This window comes from Passer domesticus, chromosome 1 (genome assembly GCF_036417665.1).
Source record: "Passer domesticus isolate bPasDom1 chromosome 1, bPasDom1.hap1, whole genome shotgun sequence".
NCBI classification, from domain to species: Eukaryota; Metazoa; Chordata; class Aves; order Passeriformes; family Passeridae; genus Passer; species Passer domesticus.
Window position 1 is genome coordinate 115026301 of NC_087474.1, and position 22415 is coordinate 115048715.

At 39.6% G+C, this 22415-nt stretch overlaps 2 protein-coding genes across 6 annotated transcripts; both read left to right on the forward strand.

The window, feature by feature from the left end:
* The first annotated feature begins 70 nt into the window (after positions 1-70).
* On the forward strand, positions 71-9421 carry LOC135309302 (histamine H3 receptor-like). Of its 3 annotated transcripts, XM_064435459.1 has the most exons (4): positions 71-2550; positions 3052-3427; positions 5868-6034; positions 8627-9421. In XM_064435459.1, exons 2-4 carry the CDS (start codon positions 3181-3183, stop codon positions 9419-9421), a joined length of 1209 nt encoding a protein of 402 aa, XP_064291529.1. In that variant the 5' UTR covers positions 71-2550; positions 3052-3180. The 3 variants fall into 3 exon arrangements, with proteins under 3 accessions (XP_064291529.1, XP_064291518.1, XP_064291531.1); XM_064435448.1 differs by having other exon boundaries at positions 71-3427; XM_064435461.1 differs by lacking the exons at positions 71-2550; positions 3052-3427 and adding an exon at positions 3435-4612.
* Positions 9422-10652: 1231 nt separating this feature from the next.
* On the forward strand, positions 10653-21636 carry LOC135309312 (histamine H3 receptor-like). Of its 3 annotated transcripts, none has more exons than XM_064435467.1 (4): positions 10653-10788; positions 14762-15104; positions 17714-17880; positions 19562-21636. In XM_064435467.1, the coding sequence occupies exons 2-4, from the start codon at positions 14858-14860 to the stop codon at positions 20345-20347; spliced, it is 1200 nt and encodes a 399-aa protein (XP_064291537.1). In that variant the 5' UTR covers positions 10653-10788; positions 14762-14857; the 3' UTR covers positions 20348-21636. The 3 variants fall into 3 exon arrangements, with proteins under 3 accessions (XP_064291537.1, XP_064291541.1, XP_064291548.1); XM_064435471.1 differs by lacking the exon at positions 10653-10788 and adding an exon at positions 12986-13007 and having other exon boundaries at positions 13174-15104; XM_064435478.1 differs by lacking the exon at positions 10653-10788 and adding an exon at positions 13038-13437.
* The last annotated feature ends 779 nt before the right edge of the window (positions 21637-22415 follow it).

Sequence of the window (22415 nt, forward strand, 5' to 3'; positions counted from 1 at the left end):
CAAGTGAACTCCTTGTTGTGAGGACACGTATAAGAAACAGAAATGTCCTGCAGCATCTGGAGCCATTGCTCCACCCCTTCCCACCAAACAACAGCTGACTAAATGAAAACATGTATTTCCCTTCCTTTCCATTCCTGGAGTCAAATACACGTCTTGTATTAGTAATTGAATTCTGTAGTTTGTTGTACTGAGAGTGGGGCTAGAGTCATTCATACACCAGGTCACTTACAGAGTTTTAGATACTCTTTTGTGAAAGCAAATCGTGGGTCTGAGTGTGGTGTTTGGAGTGCCTGGTGCTGCCTGTGCAGCTCCTGATCAGGTGCTAGACAGGGGCTGCTTGGTGACATATGGAAGACTGAACGTGGGCAGTGAGCTAAGAAATGTGATGGAACTACTACGGAAGTTCTTTGAGGACTGTTCTGTGATGGTTGGCATGCCAGAAGCCTGTTGAAAAGATGAGAATTTGTGTTGCATAATTAAAGGAACCAGTGAAATAGACCATACAGTCAGTGAGCAAGATGAATCCCCTGTCCTTTAAAATGTCTGAAAATGGACCATCAGGATGGAAATGCATTTTTATTTTCACACAACTTCTTTCAAGAGAGAGAATGAAGTACTGTCTAACTGTCTTGTGGACATTTTTGGTTAGAGAAGTTACAGTCCCTTCCTATTTTTGTTTGCAAGCATTTCCTAAGTTTAAACTTCCTTTATTCTAGGAAGTAGATACAACATGAGAAATAAATTACAAAAATGTCTGACAACAACTCTTAACTTTAAAAATTATTCTGGGACATTATTTTTAATTTAAACTGAAGCAGCAGTTTTAACCATTTTTGTTATCAAATACTGTAAGGTTTTTAAGACATCCTGCTCACTTGTGAAAGAGTTACAAATTTTATTACCTGGCAAATTAATTTATACCCAAAGTACAATTGCCTGTCATAAAAATATGTCAACAAAAAAACATAACATTACCAGGAAAGGGTGGATAGTGGCTTTTATCTTTTTGGCCACTCTGTTTTAATACCTTTTTACTTTCCTGGTTTTGTTTTGTTATTCTGAAAATGCATCAGGAGTACAGCTGAACACAGATTAGCCATTACAGCACTAGAGTTTCCTACAAGGTAGTATCTGAATTTTTTTTTCTTTGTGTCTCAAACCTAAATGAGCAGACTAAGATATCTGCTCTCTGATTGGGGTACTTCATTAGCTGAGTATTTTCTGAAGAACTGCTTGGTGGTTTCACTGTCAGTCATTTCCTCTAAATGTCCTGCATGCCTCTGGAAATCTTCCATGCTCAAATATGAAAAGTCACGTTCTTAAAATCTTAACTTTTAAAAGTGAAGATAATTGTGTTTCTTACAGCAGCATACCAATTCTGGACTGTTAGTAATTTTTTCATATTGCAGGTAATTCAGGGTGGTGGTTCTACTGTTTAGTATGTGTTTAATGTGGGGGAAAAAAGGAAGATGAAGATGGGACATTAATTTGTGGATCCTTTTGCTGTATTCATCTTTGCTATGTGTTTATTGCCTAGCATGTCTATTTCAGTAAAAAATGGAAGCAGACACAGATTCTTACAGTTTGGTAGCTGCTTCAATATTTTTCTACCTAGACACGTTCTAGACTGATTTAATCCTTGTCAAAGCCACACACAGAGAAAAATTCTGCTGAAAGCTCATGAAGTGGATCTCCTATCAAACTTCATATGTGTAGATGCCTTGCAACACACAGGCTTTCCAAGCATGGTTTGGAAGTGTTGGATATTTAAGATTTCAAGAAATCAAGTTAGATCTAAGATCCAAAAACAAATTTTGAGGGAGGGAGAGGAAATACAATTAGGCAGCTGTATACTCCTGGAAACACTCTGAGATTTAAGCCGTGTGGCAAGGTCAGTGGGCTCTCATGAACAACAGTGAAACTGCTGAATTTTGTTTTGAGGCTTCAGCATGGCTAGCAGAAGAATGGCTTCGGGTATTATTTAGTAATTGTGCCACAGTGTGTTTTCTGCAGTACCTGGACACGAAATAAAGCTAAACAGTGATAGACATACATGCTGTGAAGATATTTGCATGGATAATAAAGTTTTGCATTTTTGTACTACTGCCATTCAAACATTCAGTAAAAGCACTTTGCAAATGCTAATGAATTTGCTCCCACAACAGAGGTGAAGACACGACGTTTTTCAAATTTAAGTATTTAAAATTAGACACCAAAGTGTTTTTAGAACCCATGATTGAAATGATTGAATTTTTACAACTGTAGAATACTCACAGCTCTCTGCAAGTGGCTTCATTACTCATACAAAATATAAGCATTTGTGAAAGACGCATGATTTTTCGCACCAGTGTGGAACAAAAAGCCTCATCCTGTTAAAGTTAATTGCCAAGCTCTCATTCTCATTCAGGGAGTCTGTATTTAGTTCCTGGGTTCTGGGGAAACAGCAGCTGGTGATGTGTTGCTGAAGCTGCTGCTAAGATTTTTGAAACTGATTTCAGTGAGAGTTTTGAACTAATCTCAGGGCTGGACCATTACAGGTTAACTGCTCTGGTAAGTAACTGTATGTATACTTATTTACATCGTATCAGTTTTCAGCCCCGGAGTGTGCAAAAAGGAGAACAGCAACAATAAAGTCGACTCTGACTTTTCTCAGCAAAAAGTATAAATACAGAGGGACCAACGTCTTGCTGAATTGTAACAATGTCAGATAAACAAGGATGAAATTAAAAAGTAGCTTAAATTCTCATTAGGATATGTACATAGGATGAAGAAAAAAAAAATTAGAAAAGTCATATATAGTTGTATATGGTTTGCTAGCAAGTAAAACACATCAGGAAGGGAGGGAGGGAAGCAAGAGGGAACCTCAAATCAACCCTCCTGACCTCCACAGATAAGGATCATGTTGCTTAAAGAAGAACTTGCATTTTAAAATACGAGCTTGAAAAAACTGTATATTTCTTAACCAGAACTCTGCTAGAGTTCTGCTTTAAGAGAAGCTTAAGAAAACTAGATTTATCTAGTATCAAAAGCCTTTTATTTTTTTCCCTCCAGAGAAAATTTTTTTTGGATGCTTATTGGATTTTTGACCCATCCTATTTTAAATCCTTATGAATCTCAGCCTTTGGATAACTTTGCCAGAGAGAACTTCCTTCCCAGACTGACCTGACCTGGATACCCACCATGCACAACAGCACCACCGAAATTCCGCATGCAGCTGCGACGTGTAACGAGACTTGGCCCACCCAGTCACCCAGCTCCGAGTTCTCCCTGGGTGTGTTGGTGCTGCTGGCTTTCCTCATGGTGTTGCTGTGTCTGGTGACCATCCTTGGAAACATGCTGGTGATCCTTGCTTTTGTTATGGACAGAAACCTCAGGCATCGGAGTAACTATTTCTTTCTGAATCTTGCTGTTTCTGACTTTGCAGTGGGTAAGTGAGAGCTGTGGAGCCATGTGCCAATTGTGTTGTAGGACTCTGAGGAGAAGCACTGGTGTTTGTTTTCTGTGTGTTTTCTTCTGAGAGAACTATTTCCCAGGTGTGTCTGGGGGAAGGATGGGGAATGGTGGAAGCTGCATGAAGTGTTTTAGCAGCCTATTATTTTTCAGAAAATAAAGATTGCTTTGTTAGGTAAGCAGGTAATGTTTAATGTATCAAGATAAAATACTGATGTGGGAATTTTATGGACTAAAAAAGAGTGGGAGCTGTTTGTGAAGAGTTTTGGCTAAAATTTAGATAGTCTAATCAAATACAGCCTATATTGTCTGACAGCTCTTGTGTACATGGTCAATATCTTCTATTTCAGTCTACTATCACACAACACAGATCATCACCTCAGGTTTGTGACTAAATAGAGACGAATGCTATTTTTAATAATTTTTCCTGTATATGCTCTATATAGAGTAATACCTTAGGAATATGTGTTTGTATAGGCAAATAAAAAATTACAAATAAAACAATTTCTAAGAAATTTGATGCTACATGTATATTTATACATAGGGACACATTTAGTTTTGAAACTTGTACTGAGAAAAAGTACAATTAAAACAGGAGTGTGATGTTCAGTTGGAGACTGGAGTATTGCAATATTCTGTGAAGTGTTGCATGTCTTGGCTAAAAGCCTTGGTTAAATTATTGAGTGGGTAGAAGGATGGTTCAGAATAGTTTTGGCTGTTTAACCAAATCTGCATTCTGACTTGCATATCACAACAATTTTTTTTTAAGTATCCATTTAAGAAGTAAACTGAAAGGAGAGAATAAACTTGTCTTAATTTTTTTTTTGCCAGTGCCAGAAGTTCTTTCAGGGATGCAGCTTCTAATAGTCCTATCCTTGTGATGTCCATATCTCCTTGTATAATGTTTTGATACCTCCCTGCATATGCTTGATGTCTTCTTCCAGCTTATTTCTCCCTTGGTGTGCTGCAGAGCTCTTGCTGCCTGCTCTCCAGTTACAGTGCACTGGAAAAAAACAGAGCAGTGAGCATAAAACCAGTGGACAAACTGGTGTTCTCTTATCTGACTCACCATCTAGCATCATACTGAACAAACACCAGCATCTAGCTGAGAAATACAAAGTAAATAATGTTCTCTGCCAAAGAAGGAAGTACTGCTTACTTGGTATTACCTACTTTCCATATTTTTTTGTGATATTATGTTTAACTGAATGTCTAGTTTTTAATTATAAATTCTGTTAAAAGCTTTGCCTTTGTCTTAGTTTGACTTTAGAGTCAAACTGATTTGTATTTTTGTAGCTATATAATTTAGATTCAGGATATGCCTAAATTATCCTTACTGTCTTCTTGATCTAAATTGCTAAAAGCTTTCAGAATCATTTGCTTATTCTTTTAACATATCTAATCTAGATGCTTGTGACATTCAGCAATTTTTGCTTCGTCTGTGTGCTTCAGTACCTATAGCTGGGTTTGAATAGAGATCTCTTGATTCTTAGTACAAGGAGAACAACAGGAATTGTAAGATTTTTATGGAAATGGAAACTCTCAAGATACTCTGTTACAGGAGTTCACACTATTAGGTAGTAAATCTGAAGTTGAAACCAAAGTTTTTTCCTGATATGAGTGTTAAAATCTATAATGTTTTGCTCTAAAACATGCCAAGGCTGTGGTGTGATTCTATGTTGGGTGATCACCTCCAAATCCATTAAAATGAGGTAATATTGGTGCTTTCACAACATTTGGATTTAGCAGCCTAAATTTAGGTAGCAATGGGTGTGAGTGGGTCACTCATGTGTTCCCACAGTCTGATGAGTTCCCATAGATAATATCCTATCAGCTTGCCCCTGAAAAGTGGTTATTATCAAGACTTAAGATAAGGAGAAAGGTTAGGCTGGGTGCATTTAATTAACTGTGCTGTTCTTGTCAGCCTTTTGATCATATAGTTTTTAAAATTAGTCTGAAACTCTTATTTCTGTAAGGAGTTAACTTCTGGAACGTTTTCTGACACGTATGCATCTAAGAGTATGGAAGCATGGCAATTGGATAATTTGTTGTAGAAAACACTGGATTATATTGGGGAAAAGATTTTTTTTTTTTTTTAATCTGCTGTTTTAATTTCAGCAGATAAAACAGAAGAATGTTTATTTCAGTAGGTAGAGCAGTCAACTGCTCCTTCTTTTAGCAAGTGGAGAGGTAACAATGATACATAATAAACATGATACACCTTTCAGAGAGGTATTAATTATAAGAACGTTACTAGTACCTAGTTTGTAGTAAAGGTTCTTTGGTTGCAGGATAATACAAAGCCATCTATGTGGCAATTCCAGCCAGTTTTGTTCAATCTTTTATGCAGAAATACTCCTTTGCTCTCATGCAGTGCAGTGCTGACTGATGTATGTGCATTTGGTTTCTTTCCACAGGTGTGTTCTGTATGCCGTTGTACATCCCTTATGCCCTGACAGGGACATGGCACTTGGGAAGGAGCCTGTGCAAGCTCTGGCTGGTCATGGACTATCTCGTGTGCACAGCTTCAGTGTTTAACATCGTCCTTATCAGCTACGACCGTTTCCTGTCAGTTACAAAAGCTGTAAGGCTAACATTTCTATTTATTGCTTTATATATGTTGGGATTTCTATAAAACTCAGAATGTTTCACAGTTAACACTTTAAGCTGAATGGTGTTTTGTTATGGGTACCATTCTTTAATAGAGAAATTATGATGCTTCAATGTTGCATTAGGATTTAGGAGATTGCCTTGCCTGTGATTTCAATGTTACCCTCGTGCCACCTGCACCAGAAGTTATTTAATTACTCTACACAGGAGATGGGAAGGTGCAGGTGGGAAAGAAACAGCAGGCATGTGGAAAACTTGGGCTTTGGCCTTTAGAAGAGTTGGTGGTGATGAAAACTAGGTTGAGTCAAGGATGTGCTTAGACTTGGATAAATTAGGTAGGAAGAGCATTTGGAGAGACAGTGAGATGGACTGAGTGAAGATCAGATGAGGATATGAATTACTGCAGGGGGTGACTGACATGTGCTGACAATGAGCATTTGCATGGAAACTGATCTCTTGAAGCAAAAAGAGGAATGAATCAAAATGTGTGGAGAGGTAAGAGATGTTTCTTGAGTGTTGTGATTCTTCTGTTTCAGAAGATATCCAAGGAATCAAGTAAGAAGTATTATCATTCATCATTTCTAAGCTCTGCTTGGTGTTCAATCCTAGAATCTGAGAATGGTTTGGAAGAGACCTTAAAGATTGTCTGGTTCCAACCCCCTGCCATGGGCAAGGACACCTTCCACTAGACCAGGTTGCTCAGAGCCCCATCCAACCTGGCCTTGAACACTTCTAGGGGTCAGGCATCCACAACGTCTCTGGTCAACCTGTTTCAGTGCTTCACCATCCTCTCACAGTAAAGAATTTCTTTCTAACATCTGATATAAACCTACTCTCTTTCAGTCTAAAGCCATTGCCCCTTGTCCTATCTCTGCTTGCCCTTTGGATCCTGTCACCCCAAAGGCAGTCAGGTCACCCCAAAGCCTTCTCTTCTTCAGGCTGATGAGCCTGCTTGCTTGAATGACATCTTTAATATTAGACTGGGAGATTCTCATTTGGGAGGTGCTGATACAATGCCTAATCACTTTCTATTTTCTTTCCTAGTGGTGTGGTTTTTACAGTTGTTTTTTGCTAGTGTTTTGGTTTTGGATTTTTTGATTTTTTTTTTAAGCTGAAGAGTAAAGTATAAGAATCCCTGTGTTTAAGACATTAATGAAGCTGCAGATCTCAGATTAAGAATTATGTAAATTAAAAGGGCCTCTGTAACCTAGCTGAGATCCATGATCTTGTGCCATTGCTGATGGTCTTCATTTACATGATCACATTCTGGTTTTCTTCTTTAGGGCAATAGGATGGAGTGAGTCTATGAATGTGTAACAGGGCTGTTAACTGTGCTTCCTCAGAGACTTGGGATCCACCTCTGCCTCTGCTGCAAAGCTAGCCTGTGTCCAGGTGCTAGTCACTCCAGACATAACAATTTGTGAAGCTGTGCCCAGCTTCCAGTTTTCTGCCTCTAAATTGAGCTGCTCATCTTGCACAGGTGGCAAATTCATTACTGCACATCTGGAGCTGTGCAATGAGCTAATGTGATGCTTTAAGACATAGAGGAGTCTGAATCTTCAGATTCAGAACAGATTCAGATTTAAAACAGTGAATCCAAACCAATGTGCATATCCCTGAACTACTGCTCTGATACTTGCTGGTGAAATAGGGACAATTCCCTTTGTGTGCTGCGTGGCTGTGAAGGTGCCATTCATTATCACTTGTGTACCATGCAGGTGCTCTGCTAATGAACAGTATAGGAAGCTGATGAGGAAGGCAGCAGTTTTGAGGAAAGCCTGAGATGCCAAATGTTGAATAGTATAGAGGAAATAAAATTGTCCAACTCTTCATTAATTTATCTTGTGCTTTGAAAGATGTAGGGGACCAAGAGTATGGCTGGGCTACTACAGGGTGGGCTTAGCTCTTGTATTTCCTAACCCTGGATGATTTTATTTTAATTCTTAATATGCTGTCTGGGTAGACATAAAAACATCAAGATATTCAGTAGTGGAATGAACTGTTTGCAAGGTAAGGCTAACATTAAAATAGAGTGAGTCAATGAGGCAGGGGGTGTTACAGTCCGTGTCTGGGTTAGATTTTTCTGCTATGGCAAGAGGAAACAGTATGAAAAATGATATTGTCTGGTGTTTGTAGTCTCACATGGCAACCTGTCTAGTATAGAAGGTTTCTACTTTTGCTGGGCATGTAGGAACTCCCACAGTTGCTTTCACTCTCTGCTGAGTCTGGGCTGATGAATCACAAACCTATTTCTTACCAATTCCCTATTGCTACTTTACTGTATGGTGGAAATAAGCTGTGTCCTTTCATACCTGGAAGCCAAGTGATAATTTAGCCATCATAATTTCTGCTCCTCTCCTATGTCCAATATTAACATAAATCACAGAGCTGCAATGTAAGGAGAACAAGACTAGCAGTTTTTTAGAACCTTACATAGTGAAGACGTTCTAAGTGTCTGTAGAAATACAGAACAAATACTGTATTTGGCTTGATTATGTATGGTTTTTTGACATAATTTTCCCCAAAATGTTGTCTGAATATGTGACATGTCCTTTTTCCCTTGCAGGTATCTTACAGAGCCCAGCAGGGAATAATGTCCAGCTCTGCCATCAAGATGGTGGCCATCTGGGTCTTAGCATTCCTCCTGTACTGCCCAGCCATCCTGTTTTGGGAGCACGTGGCCGGACACAGCGTGGTAGCGGTGGATCAGTGCTACGCCGAGTTCTTCAACAACTGGTACTTCCTGCTGTGTGCATCCACCCTGGAGTTCTTTGTGCCGCTGCTCTTGGTGACCTACTTCAACGTGCACATCTTGCACAGCATCCAGCGGCGCCAGCGGCGTGGCAGCATGCAGGACTGTGAGCCTCCCAGGAGCAGCAGCCTGTCCTGGAGGTTCTGTGGCTTGCCGAGGCCAGGAGCATCATCTCCTTCGTCAGAAGCAGAGGACAGTGTTTCATCACTAACGAGGTCATGGAGACCGGCAGTGGTGGCTAATGGTCCATCTCGAAGAGAATCCAGTTCTACGGCTCTCAAAAGGAACTTTTCTGCTTCTTTCTCTTCAGGGTCTGGATCAAAACTGCAGCGGGACAAGAAAATAGCGAAGTCTCTTGCCATAATTGTCTGTGTGTTTGCCATTTGCTGGGCCCCATATTCTTTATTAATGGTTATCCGTGGGGCCTGCCAAGGAAAGTGCATCCATAACTCCCTCTATGAAGCAACCTTTTGGCTTTTGTGGATCAATTCCTCTTTGAACCCATTTCTTTATCCTCTCTGTCATATGAGGTTTCGAATGGCTTTTTTGAAGATATTATGTCCCAAAAAGTTTTCAACATTGAGATCTGGTAGCACACCTTCTGTTTAGAGAGGTAAAAGAAATGTCTTACAGATAAGGTTCCTCTCTTATTTAGTGATACCTTTTCATACATATCGTCGGCATGAATAGAGAAAAACCTCTTTGTTTACTAATAACATTGTTTAAGAGTGCAGCAGAGTTATGTAGTTGCCCTGATATTGCTAATTTTCTGGATCTCATTTTTGGTTTTGCTGATATGATGCTAGATTATTTACCGTGTACTGCAATGAAAAGAGCAATAAGCTTTGCTACATGTCCTCTTGGTTTGTGAGTGTGAGGAATATTTTTTTCTTTCTCTTTTTTTTCTTTTCTTTGTTTAATATATACAGCTGGCACTGCTCTTCTATCTCCATAGAGAGTCACTGGAGGGAGATACCTGCTCATGTATGTGTTGAATTAAAATTTATGTTATATTTATGAATCTAAAGTTATCAGTGAAGAAGCAATACTGCTACATTTTTAAAAGATTGTAAAAATATTCACAGAAGCAGTATATTTTCATTTCATAAACTATTATGAAGACAGGAGCTTGCCCTCTCCTTTTTATAATCCCCACAGTGAGCAATATGCAAGTGGATGGACTGCCTAACCTGCCATATCTGTCCTTTTCAAGTTTTAATATAGCTCATACCTGGCATTGCAGGACAAAGCACATGAAAGTTAGTAATTCTGAATGATTTTCAGAGAATGAAATTTTCCATGCTATGAGACTTTTGAGATGGTTATCAAAAGTGTCAGACATAAATGGTTGTTAGTCTTTTCACCCATACTGTTTTTTCACCTGACAGTGGCTGCCTCTTTGGTCATGCCTAAATGATATTTAGTGCCAGATCTGTGCACTATGTTATTGCCTAAAAGATAGGCCAGGCTGGGGCACGTGATCACATTCCTGTTGAATTAGCAGAGCAAGCAATGCTAAGTTCATGCTGGATTTATAATTTTGGCTGGCTGTGCGAGAATAGACAATAGCCTCTCTGGTGTAAAGCTTTGCAAGTGCAAAGATATTCCATCAAAATGACTGGAACAAATTTGATCTGACAGAGTGATTTTTATACTAGATCGGTGCTTTGTGTCCTGTTACTGTGACATTATATGGATTTTCTCTGCCACAGAACAAATATCAAACTCGATTTTTTCAATTAGGGAGCAAGGGCCATATTCACTGCTTGAGAATGAGGTTTTCAGAGGTCTGGAAGCTGATACAGAGATGTCTTAAGCAGCTCTTAAGAAACAAAGCAGTTGAACGTCCAGTGCTGAAAGGAGTGAGTAGATGTCTTGGAGGAAGCAATGGAGCTTGATTACACCCCATTCCATGTGCCAAACTTTCTTACCATGTGTTGAGTGTTGCAACTCACCCAGAAGGCTTTCATGGATGGGTAAGTGAGAGTCACTGGCTACATTTTTTTCTCTCCTTTTGTGTAATTTTATTCCTCTTTGTTTAGAAATATAATAATGTATGAAATATGGAAAGAAAAATCTGATGCACAGAACAATGAAGCACAGTAGTCAATTTAAATAGTTTTTAATCTAATTTGAAATTAGCTGTAGAAGTGTTGCCATAACAGAGTACTCCTTTGCAAACACAATTCAGATGCATAGAAGCATCCTAATTATAGCACAAAAGTTGATGGCTTTGAAGAGCTAGAATGTCTTTCTGTTCAGAGGTCTGGAACTGAAGACTTCTCTTGCCAGTTTTAACACTTCTGGAAGATTATCTTTCACCATTCATTCTCGCTATGCTTCCTCGCCTCACGTGGGTACTGTTAGGGATTGTGAGCCTAATTGCAAAGAGAGATGCAGCTTCAGGAGGAGGTCATTGATTCAGCACAGCTGTTTTTGCTGTCATGAGTTGTGGTGCTGGCATAGATTTTGTTTGGGGTTTGTTTTTCTGTGAAGCTTAAAAAAATCTAAACACACACAGGGTGTTAAAACATTTATAGAATAGCTGGTGTACTAAACATCTCTTAAATAGAGAAACTGAAGATAGGCCCAAGATAGAAATGTATTTGTCTGTTTTTCTATCCCTATACTTTCAGTATAAAAATTCAGTTTGCATTTTGTGCTTAAAGAATGTATTGTTCATTTTGGAAAAATAACCTAAAAATTATTGACTAGATGAACTGAGTCCACATTTTGCAGTGCTGAAAAACTAGTTAGTCAGGGAACTTGCCAGGCAGCACAATCTGCAGCAAATTTGAAACAACATAGCATGCTGAAGCTACTAGAGATAATTTTTTTAGAGTCTATTTTACCCACACACTGTTCAAACTGTTTTCTCACATCACTCCTGTGTACTAGATGAATTTGTTGTTGAAAATTTTGCTTAGTGCTCCCAGTGTAAGTCAAGCACTAGGTTGCTGTGCCCACAGCTTTCAAGCTGTCTTGGTCAGGGTGGCATCATAAATATTCTCCCTTGTAAATTACAAATCAGACATTTTTCAGGGTTATGGTAAGATACTTATTCAGCATTTGTTTTATGCCCCGACTCAAATTGATGTTTTTTGACAAAGGCTTTTCTAACCCAGGTCTCTCTAACCAGTCACTCATCCATTTCACTATTTCATGTCCTTGAATTTTCTTCTGTCTTTGCTGATGTTCAGTAGGCCTTCTAAATACATGGTGACAGCAGCTATATGACTTTGTGGGCTTCAACTCAAACCACACCAGTTTTTTTCTAATCTGACCCTCTCAGATTTAAAAAAAAACCAACAAACCACTCAAGAAATAAAAGTACATGTTGGAAGAAATTGTGTTATCTTTTTTTTGTTTATTTCTGAAACAAATATTTAACCCTAATGATTCTCCTAACATCCATGTGCTTTATTTTCCAAAGTAAATACCACAGTTTTCCCCAAGTGCCACACAGAACTATGATTAAAACTTCAACATTTGATTTATTCCCTAATAATAAAAGCAAATGACTACATTCCCCTTGTCCACTAATCCAGTAATTTTATTAAAGAAGACAACCAAGTTGCTCAGACATGATTTAGCATTGGTAAATCCATGCTGACTGTTCCCAGCCACCTTGTCCTCCCCCAGGTCCTCAGAAACACCTTCCAAGGGGCCTCACTCCATTATTCTCCCAAGGACTAAAGACAATCTGTCCTTTTTTCCCTTGTAGCAGCATTTGAAGATCATTGCAACATTTGCCTTTCTTCAATTGTTGGGAATCTCCCTTTGGAGATGGTCTCCACGACCATTCTAAGAGGATAGAAAGTGGCCTTGCAAAGGTGGTAGCTGGTTCTCTTGATAGCACAGTGGGTTCAATGGACTTTTATGGGTCAAGTCCCCTCAAGTAATCCTGCTTTATTCTCACCTGCTCTTGACAGTTCTCATCCTTGAACTCATTCACTAAGCACGGATGAAAGGGAGACCTAGTTAATGAGGCATGAAGCTAAGAAAGCACTGGTTACCTCAGCCTTATCTGCACCTGATGTCACTGGATTATTGATCCCCTCCAGCATACTACCCATATATATATATATATATATATATATATATACTTTTTTTTTTTTTTTACCATTTTGCTGTTAATGGAGTGGCTGAAGTTCTTCATGTTGTCCTTGATGTCCTTTACAAACATCAGCTATAGGTGAGTTTTTGTTTTCCTAACATCATTCTTATGTTGCCAGGCAACATTTCTAAATATCTCCTTTGTGTTCTGTCCCTCCTTCAAACACCTTCGTGTTCCCTTTTTGCATTGTGGTCTCCAAGGTTAGCCACTGTCATGATGCATCTGCTTGTTTTCTTGACAGCAGGGACGGACTATTCTTGTGCATGGAGATTGCTGTCCTTAGAGGCCGTCAGCTTCCTGGAGCTCCTTGTCTTTTGGATTTGTCTCCTATGGGATTCCCACTACTAATTCCTAAACAGAAGTCTGCTCACCTGAAGCCCATGGCCTCCACTGCTACTGTCCTTCCTCATCCCCTTTAAGATCCTGAGTTCCACTACCTCATCATCACTACATCCGTGTCTGGCACTGATAGCACATTCCCACACAGCTCCTCTTTACCACTGAACAGGTGATTCAGCTGTGCATCACCCCCATTAGCCCAGGCAGGACTTGTATCTGAAAGTTCCCCCTGACAGCCTCCAGGAACCTTGTTCACTGCTACCACCTGATGTGTTGCACTTCCAGCAGATGCCATGAATGCTAAAGTCCTACATAAGAAGCAGGTTCTGTGGTCCAGAAGCTTCCTTGAATTGCTTAAAGAGCCTTAATCACCTCCCTCACCCTGAGCTCTGCAATGTGCTCTCACCCTAATGTCACCCATGGCAAGTGTGGCTTGGTGACTGCACTCCAGTCCTTCCTCTATGCTTCCCAGGCTGCAGCTGTGCACACACATCTAAGGCAGCCGTGTCTCATTGCCACGTTTTGCCATTCCTGAGGTCTCTTCTGTTTCTGTCATCCTTACATCTTTTGCTTTAATGACTCTTTACAACATAATTCCCTTTGTTCCTCAATATGGTAGCAGAGCACTGCATCTTTCCTTCCCACATCTTGCCCACCCTCTCTTTCCTTGTTTTTTGCCTTACATCTTCCCTGTACCTGGCATTATGGTTGCAGTTTGAAATGCTGGTCACTTGGTGTGCCATGGTGCTGCAGAGTCAGTGAGTGTCAGCCACAGCCATGGCCTACCAAATTCTGTGCACTCCCATCAAAATAAATGGAGTTGGGCTGAGGAAGAGATATCTTTTCTCACACCTGAAAAGAGCTAAAGGTTTGGTAATTCATGGAGTAAAAGCTTATCTAGGATTCCTTGTCAGGGCAGGATTAGATGGCCCACACCATAAAGACCTCTGAAGTCCAAGTATTTGGTTTGTTCTGCCCAGAATTTCTGGTTAGAGTGAGCTGAAGAGGTATTGGTGATGCTTCTGCTGCATGGAACTGTATTACAAATGCTCTGTAACCAGCAACACTAAGAAATATCTCTCTGTTATTTACTGTAAAATTTAAAAAGTGACATAGAAGCAAGTGTGAAAGTGTTTACGTTTTACTGTAAGGGAAATAGAATTGTAATAATTTTAATCCTGTTCACCGCTGTGGAGGTGAAAATGAGATATGGTTTTAACTTCAGCACAATTTGATGTGCAAAACCACTCACACATTGCTAATACGTAAACTGCTTGACTGTGAAAAGAATTATCTTCAGACAAGCTTTTTTGACATTAGTAGTTAAGGATCCATGTCCAGGAAGGACACTGATTATGAGTTGTCATTTCTAAGGCCAATACCTATCATCCAATATCTATTGGAATTCAGATCAAGAAATGTCAGAGAGCCCACGTCTTGAAGTCTTGTGTTCAATAATTTTATATTGTGAATCTTTTCTTTTTATATTTCAGTATTCAGCCCAGCCTGTTAATAGACTTGTCTCAACCTTTCGGATAACTTTGCCAGAGAGAACTTCCTTCCCAGACTGACCTGACTGGATACCCACCATGCACAACAGCACCACCGAAATTCCACCCACGGCTGCGACGTGTAACGAGACTTGGCCCACCCAGTCGCCCAGCTCCGAGTTCTCCCTGGGTGTGTTGGTGCTGCTGGCTTTCCTCATGGTGTTGCTGTGTCTGGTGACCATCCTTGGAAACATGCTGGTGATCCTTGCTTTTGTTATGGACAGAAACCTCAGGCATCGGAGTAACTATTTCTTTCTGAATCTTGCTGTTTCTGACTTTGCAGTGGGTAAGTGAGAGCTGTGGAGCCATGTGCCAATTGTGTTGTAGGACTCTGAGGAGAAGCACTGGTGTTTGTTTTCTGTGTGTTTTCTTCTGAGAGAACTATTTCCCAGGTGTGTCTGGGGGAAGGATGTGGAATGGTGGAAGCTGCATGAAGTGTTTTAATAGACCAATATGTCTCAAAATATGTTAAAATGAGAAATGCATTCTTTTTCATATAAATACTTTTAATGTTGCTTCAAAAAAAAGGAGTGACTATTATATGTGGATACTTCTGAGGTTGTTTGCTGCAGTTTTTGATTTACCCTTGCCTCTCCAAATATAAGGTATTCATCACACACTTCAGAACACCTTATATTTGATAGCTATGTGTGATACATCCAGGTAAAGGAATTACTTCTCTACATAGTACTAATGGTTTATGAATACATTACACTACAGTAAGACACTTTATCACCAGGACTTTCTACTGGCTTCAGCTTAACTCAGGCTATTGATCTGATGAGTTGTTTGATACCAGTTTGACACCCTGCTGGCATCCCTCATCTATATTCCTGGTTGGTCCCCTCTTCCCACAGCAACACTGCAGAACTCCAGGAGAGTTTGTTGCTGGAGCTGCCATGGATCCAGATCCTAGCTGGTGATGCCAAGTGAGGTGATGGTGCCTTTTGCAGCACTCCTCCATGGCTGAAGCCAGGCAAGCAGCCCATGCAGCAGAGAGCCTGACAAAACCACAGTCCTGTGGCAGATGTGCCAGCAAATGTCTTGCCTTGAGGCTGGCAAGGAGGTACTTCTGCACAGAAAGGCTTTCTCTTCAGGATGGTCACAGAGACCAGCATTCACTGAACCGTGAGAAAGGAAATCGTGGCCACAGATCTACTGTACTTCTGACAAAACCATCCCCCCAAATGCTGTTCCTTTGTCAGTACTGTCTAGTGAAGTGTATTAGTTTAGCCTTTAAAGTTTTCATTTATACCTTCATTTATACCATTTATGACATGTTTTGTCTTATTCTGGGACTTACCCCATGGAACAGAAAACGATACATATGATGAAGCCTTTGCTTTCCTGCTAAGGCAGACAATTTGCTGGAGCTGCTATTTCATTGCTCAGGTCTTCTGCAAAAGTCTGTTTCTCCTCATATCTCATAGTTTAGTCAAAAAAGTTAAATATCTACCTTCTGCATCCGTTCTTTGTGGCTGGTGCCTCATGCATTCTTAAATCAGCCAGGAGGAAATGATTGCCATCAGTATTAGATTTGCCTATACAGACTGTAAATCTAAGATTTTGTCTCTGATTTTGGTCAGGAAATACTTTATTTTCTGAATTTGCTGTGGGGTTGGTTTTTAAAAAATTTATTAAACGTCTGGAATATTTACAGGGATGTGACTCATGTCTTTTGTGTGTACCAATTAGTAAAAGTAAGAATAGGTTCAAATATCAATGTTTAAAACCTGGGGTTTACCTCTGTATTTATATGTATAGCTCAAAGCAGTCATTATTTTTTGACATGGTGCCAAACATTGATCCCATTGAAGTCCATGAGAACAGTAGCTGTTATCAGCAACCATGAAAAATGAGTATGTAGTACCAAGTGATGCTGCTTGTATTTAAGGAATATGTTAAATTAAGCCATCAGTATGGAAAGCACTGTGAGCATTTCCTGGTTGGCAGCAGTCTGGCAGCTCTTTGCCCAGGGTTTTGTTGTCAGTGGACCACATCACCCTGGATATGTTTAGTAACTTCTAAGATCTTGATGGACTTATCAAGAAGGGAATAATCTGGAGAGTTTTAAATGGATCTTGATGCAACATATAATTTTCTATTTGTCTCTGGTAGATCAGCATTTTCAGGAATGTAGAATCAGCTATTGCACCACACTTCTGAAATGAGATTAGTGTTAAAATGAACATCGCTTGCTTAAAAATAGAAAAACCCCATGATTTTCTTAATTAAGTACTTCAGTGGAAGGTCTTTTGGACAAAACACAAATTTAACAAACCAAAATAGTTCTGGAGTTATTCTCATAACATTCTTCAGAGAAGAAGCATGGCATTAAAACACTCTTAAAAATGAGAGTTTCATATTCTGCTGTGTCTGCTCTATCTCTGGTAGAACACCACAAAGACTGCCCAATATATTGTCTTCAGTTTACAAATGCTAACCAATTTTACAGGAATAACTGCCATTGGCAACACCTGCAGATGTGTTTGAGGGAAAATTCTAACACAAATGAAAGAATAGAGAAAATAAAATGATGAGGTTACTTATCAGAATGCAACCACAGCGCATATATGCTACAGCACTAATTTTATACCTTTAGAGAGTCTAAGTTGGTTAGACTTGTATTTTCTTATTCAGAAAATCCTTTGCTGAATTGCTTTTGGCTTATTCTCAACAATCAGCATACATAAATCACACTAAGATCTAAGACACAGAAAGTCACCATCAGATTTAATGAGAATTTAGGAACTTGTGTATATAAACTACATATTCACCTTAATAGATTTGTTGATTTTTTTTTTTTACTCAAATGCCAAAACAGTGTGTCTCTCTGCTTCCAGGAATTTGCAGTCCCTATGAATCTCATGGTGTCTTTCTGGTTGCTTTCTGCAGGTGTGTTCTGTATGCCCCTGTACATCCCTTACAGCCTGACAGGAAAATGGCACTTGGGAAGAGGAATCTGCAAGCTCTGGCTGGTCATGGACTATCTCCTCTGCACAGCTTCAGTGTTTAACATTGTTCTTATCAGCTATGACCGTTTCCTGTCAGTTACTAAAGCTGTAAGTAACTTGTTTAGAGCTTCTCTGATTTTTTTCCTTGGATAGTTATATTTACCAACCTTTGCCATGTTGATGAGTATAAGCCCAAATTTAATGAAGATAATACCCCTCAAAAATATACTGGCATGTGGTGATTATTAGATATTTTGCAGCCAGATGGGGTGAATATTCTACACTGGGCATGCTTAACTGCAGAGCCAGTCAACCAGGAGTTTTCTCACAATTTTTTCTGCAAGCTGCTGTCATGTTACTGCCTGAGGAAAAGCAGTCTAGAGGGTAAAAAGGGTAAGGCAGCAGATTGGTAAAAAAGGGGCAGGGAAAGAGGAAATTCAGAGTAAACTGGATTTGGGTTTGGACCTAAAATCAGGTGTGAACGTAAATTACAGTGAAGCTAGGGCAGTAAAATCAGGGACAATGGGGAGGTTGTCTAGACCTGAGATGTGGTCAAAAATGATTCTGGATAAGACTGGGAGCAAGAGCAGACAGGCAGAAAGTGGAACAAAAGGCAATGACTGCAATCATTGCCTATAGACATGCATCAATAAACTCCTCTTTGTGTCTGGACCAGAACCCCAAAATTCAGACATATTCTCGCTTTCTGCAGAGAATTCTACACACCTGGTGTGAGCTTTGTGTCTTGGGCCATGCTAGGATGGAGGCCAGCATTTCTCACCAGCCACACTGTTAGCTCAGGTGGCAGGGAATGTCACAGGGAACTAAAGGTTCCAGCTCTTTTGTGTGCATGAGACAGTCAACATAACTTCATGGAATAGAATTTCAGTCTTATTTGTAGTAATTAATTTAACTTCCTATAACTGCCTTCTTAATACATTTTATTATTTTATTTTATTTAAGGAAAAAACCTTGGAAACCAAACACCGAAATTTTTGGTGTATAAGAAACCTTACGCTGGAAAGCCAAAGACTCAGCGTTTATAGATTGCAAAATTCAGAGCACCTATACAAATGCAATTAAGACCTATGGACATTTGTATTATAGTTTTAGTGACATTAACTCAAATTTTTATTATCGATTGGATGTCTAAGCTTGCAGAATTACACATTCATTGTGTGAAAGGGATGTGAGCCACTATATCTGTTCTGCAGCATATAGTAGAAAATATGTACTGGCCCTGGAGTGGATGTAGAAGGGAGAGAATGGGTGATTTTTTTTTAGTTTCATCAGCTCTGGTGCAGGTGTGGTATCTATTCCTTCATACTCATGAATTGTCTAGTAAGTAATTTTCTTATAGGTTAAGTCTATGTGCCACCTTTTCTGTCGAGAACCATGATGCATACAGTTATTTGTTTGTAAAATGCTGTATAAAGCAGTGCAGTTTCCAGTGAGTGGGAGTGAAGCTCCCAACAGCTACAAATTGCTAATTACTCTGTCACTTCAGACCTAGGTATCTCAAACAAGGCACACCAAATTACTAGGTACTGATGGATGATTGTGTTTCATGCCCTGGACCTGGACCCTGGCACAATGACATTACTTTGTAGAGAGACAGCCCTATGCTCTGTCAGTATCAATGAAATAAACTTGTGTGAGCTTCAGCTGATCAGCACAGCCACATCTCTGTATTACCAAGCACCTCTTGAGTTTGTCTCCAGCTGCTTCTTTAGGTCCCAAAATGGGTCTCTACAAGTCTGAACATTAAATATGTTTTTTTCCCTCGCAGGTATCTTACAGAGCTCAGCAGGGAATAACATCCAACCCTGCCATCAAGATGGTGGCCATCTGGGTCTTAGCATTCCTCCTGTACTGCCCAGCCATCCTGTTTTGGGAGCACGTGGCTGGACACAGCGTGGTAGCGGTGGATCAGTGCTACGCCGAGTTCTTCAACAACTGGTACTTCCTGCTGTGTGCATCCACCCTGGAGTTCTTTGTGCCGCTGCTCTTGGTGACCTACTTCAACGTGCACATCTTGCACAGCATCCAGCGGTGCCAGCGGCGTGGCAGCGTGCAGGACTGTGAGCCTCCCAGGAGCAGCAGCCTGTCCTGGAGGTTCTGTGGCTTGCCGAGGCCAGGAGCATCATCTCCTTCGTCAGAAGCAGAGGACAGTGTTTCTTCTTCCATGAGACCAAAGAAAGAGTCTTTGGGAATTGACTGCTCATCTCCATCCAGAGACAATTCTGTAACCCCAGAAAATGACTTTTCTGTTTCCTGCTGTGCAAAGACCAGATCAAAACTGCAGCGGGACAAGAAAATAGCGAAGTCTCTTGCCATAATTGTCTGTGTGTTTGCCATTTGCTGGGCCCCATACTCTTTATTAATGATTATCCGTGGGCCCTGCCAGGGAACTTGTGTCCATAACTTCCTGTATGAAGCAACCTTTTGGCTTTTGTGGATCAATTCCTCTTTGAACCCATTTCTTTACCCTCTCTGCCATGTTAAATTTCGAATGGCTTTTCTGAAAATATTATGTCACAAAAAGTTTGCAACACTGAGGTCAGGTTCTTTTTAGAAGGAAGAAGAAAAATTAAGTTCAAGAGGAGCTGGATGAGGGATGTAAGTAGGCACTGTTTGAAATTAGATTTAGTCTTTTCCAGGAGATTAAACTAGTTGCAAAATTCTAAATAAGCCTTCTGTGAAATATCCGCCTGCAGGCAAATGTGCATGACCAAGATTTGTGTACTTTTTCCAGCTATTTGAATTGGTAATTTAAAGGCTATTGCCTCTGTCTGACTTTTCAGAGTAGTCTATCCAAATTATCTTAATTCTGATTGTAATTGAAAATGTTGTCTTCAATTGAAGTACCTCATATATTTGTGTTCACAGGTGACATTAGTTAAAAATACAATAAAGTTGTATATTACCCATAGGGTCAATAGTATTCTAAAGTTGCTATGTTCTCTCTTCTACCTCTTTTGAACAATTTGCATTTAGAACCTGTTTTTTTGCCTATATGAAACATTGAATGAAGTTATGATTTTTGTTGCCAGGTATATAGCAGAATTACTTCCTTTCACAAAAGGTTTTTGGCCATCAGAAGCAAATAGGAACTACTTTCAAAAACTTGGATGTATGTGTTCACTGCAGAAGGGCATTGCTCACTATATTTGCTCAGATGCAGCAGTAGAGAATTCAGGTGTGCAAAGCATTTATGTGGATGTCCAGCTATTCTGCAAAAAACCAGCCTTCTTCAGATGTAGTTTTGAGAGATCATAGAAAAAGAAGTATTTGTGCTTACCCCTTGTGGGGGAAAATCCAGTTCTGTTTCTGTTACAAGTCCTCAGCTGGAGGCTGTGATAAATGGTATATTTCTTACACACTGTGTAAGGCTGTGTTTGTTTTTCTGCATGAGCCAGGAAAATGGCTGTCCTAGATGGCTGCCTGTAGTATGTGTGGTGAGAACTGAGAGAGCTTGGATGTGAACTTCTTTCAGTACACACTTTCCGTACTGTTAAGGATTATTTACTTTCATGGCTCTGGAATTACCAGGTATTAACTCCCTTACTAAATAAACAGGTGTAACTTTAAAATGTAAACAATTTATTTTCATCACACAGTCAGTAAGTATAAGGCTAGAAAATAAATGGAAGAATGAAAACTAAAGAAATGTGAGAGGTATTTGGTGTCCATTTTATCTTTTTTTTTTTTTTGTGTATATTCATATATGATATTAGTGTATTTTACTTAATCTTCTGAATGTTCTTCTAGGCTGAACTACCATTTAATCACAATTATATGTTTTGCTATACTATATGAGAATTTATACTCTTCTATTTATACAAATTACACATGTATTCAGCAGCGTAAGAGGTATTGTCTCTCAAATATGAGATGAGAAGTCTAATATTCAATACAAACTACTTTGAAGAGCTCTTTTTTTGCATTTGCTATAAGATTTTGGCCAGTGAGTTGGGCTAGTAATTACTGCTAGAAGTCAGCATTTGTGCATCTCCAAAGCATGTCAGAACACAAAACACAAGAGCCACCACACCCACCTGTTTTCTCTAAGCGCAGCACGTACCAGTCTTTCACCTGCAAAGTTCTGTCATTCTTTTAAAATGCAACTTGTAAAGTCAGTAGTGTTGAACACGTGCAAATAGATCCTTCTTTGTCAGCATTTAGAGCAAATCCTCCTTAAAGTTTATAAGACATACTTTTTGACTGTGTCAGCAATACAGAGTTAAAGATTTCATTCTGGTTAGCTTATCAAAAAGATATTTTTGAAATTTAGCTATTTCCATATGTAGATAAGGACGCATAATCTTATATCTATGACATGTTACATTTTTTTTCTGTTCTTCCTCTTCCTTGCTCCCATCTTTTGCTTTCTTCTGGTACCAGCCCGGTCTCTGCCACAGCTCTTTGGTACTGGATACAAGAGCTGAGTGCTGGCATCAACAGAGATTTATTTATATTGTATTTATTTATATTTTATTTTATTTATGAATTCTGCAGCAGTGCCCTGTGCAAAGCCAAGAAAAGGCAAGTTGAGGTTAGTTGATATGGAGGACAGGCTTAGGTGCTCTGAGGGGCAGTGAAACACCTGGTTCTGCCTCCATTTGGGCTGAGTTGACATGTTA

Excerpts from the sequence above, each read along its gene's own strand:
- LOC135309302 (XM_064435448.1), top strand. The coding sequence starts at position 3,181 with ATGCACAACAGCACCACCGAAATTCCGCATGCAGCTGCGACGTGTAAC. Across the intron at positions 3,428-5,867 it reads TGTTTCTGACTTTGCAGTGG|GTGTGTTCTGTATGCCGTTG; the intron begins GTAAGTGAGAGC and ends TTCTTTCCACAG. Across the intron at positions 6,035-8,626 it reads TCCTGTCAGTTACAAAAGCT|GTATCTTACAGAGCCCAGCA; the intron begins GTAAGGCTAACA and ends TTTCCCTTGCAG.
- LOC135309312 (XM_064435467.1), top strand. The coding sequence starts at position 14,858 with ATGCACAACAGCACCACCGAAATTCCACCCACGGCTGCGACGTGTAAC. Across the intron at positions 15,105-17,713 it reads TGTTTCTGACTTTGCAGTGG|GTGTGTTCTGTATGCCCCTG; the intron begins GTAAGTGAGAGC and ends TGCTTTCTGCAG. Across the intron at positions 17,881-19,561 it reads TCCTGTCAGTTACTAAAGCT|GTATCTTACAGAGCTCAGCA; the intron begins GTAAGTAACTTG and ends TTTCCCTCGCAG.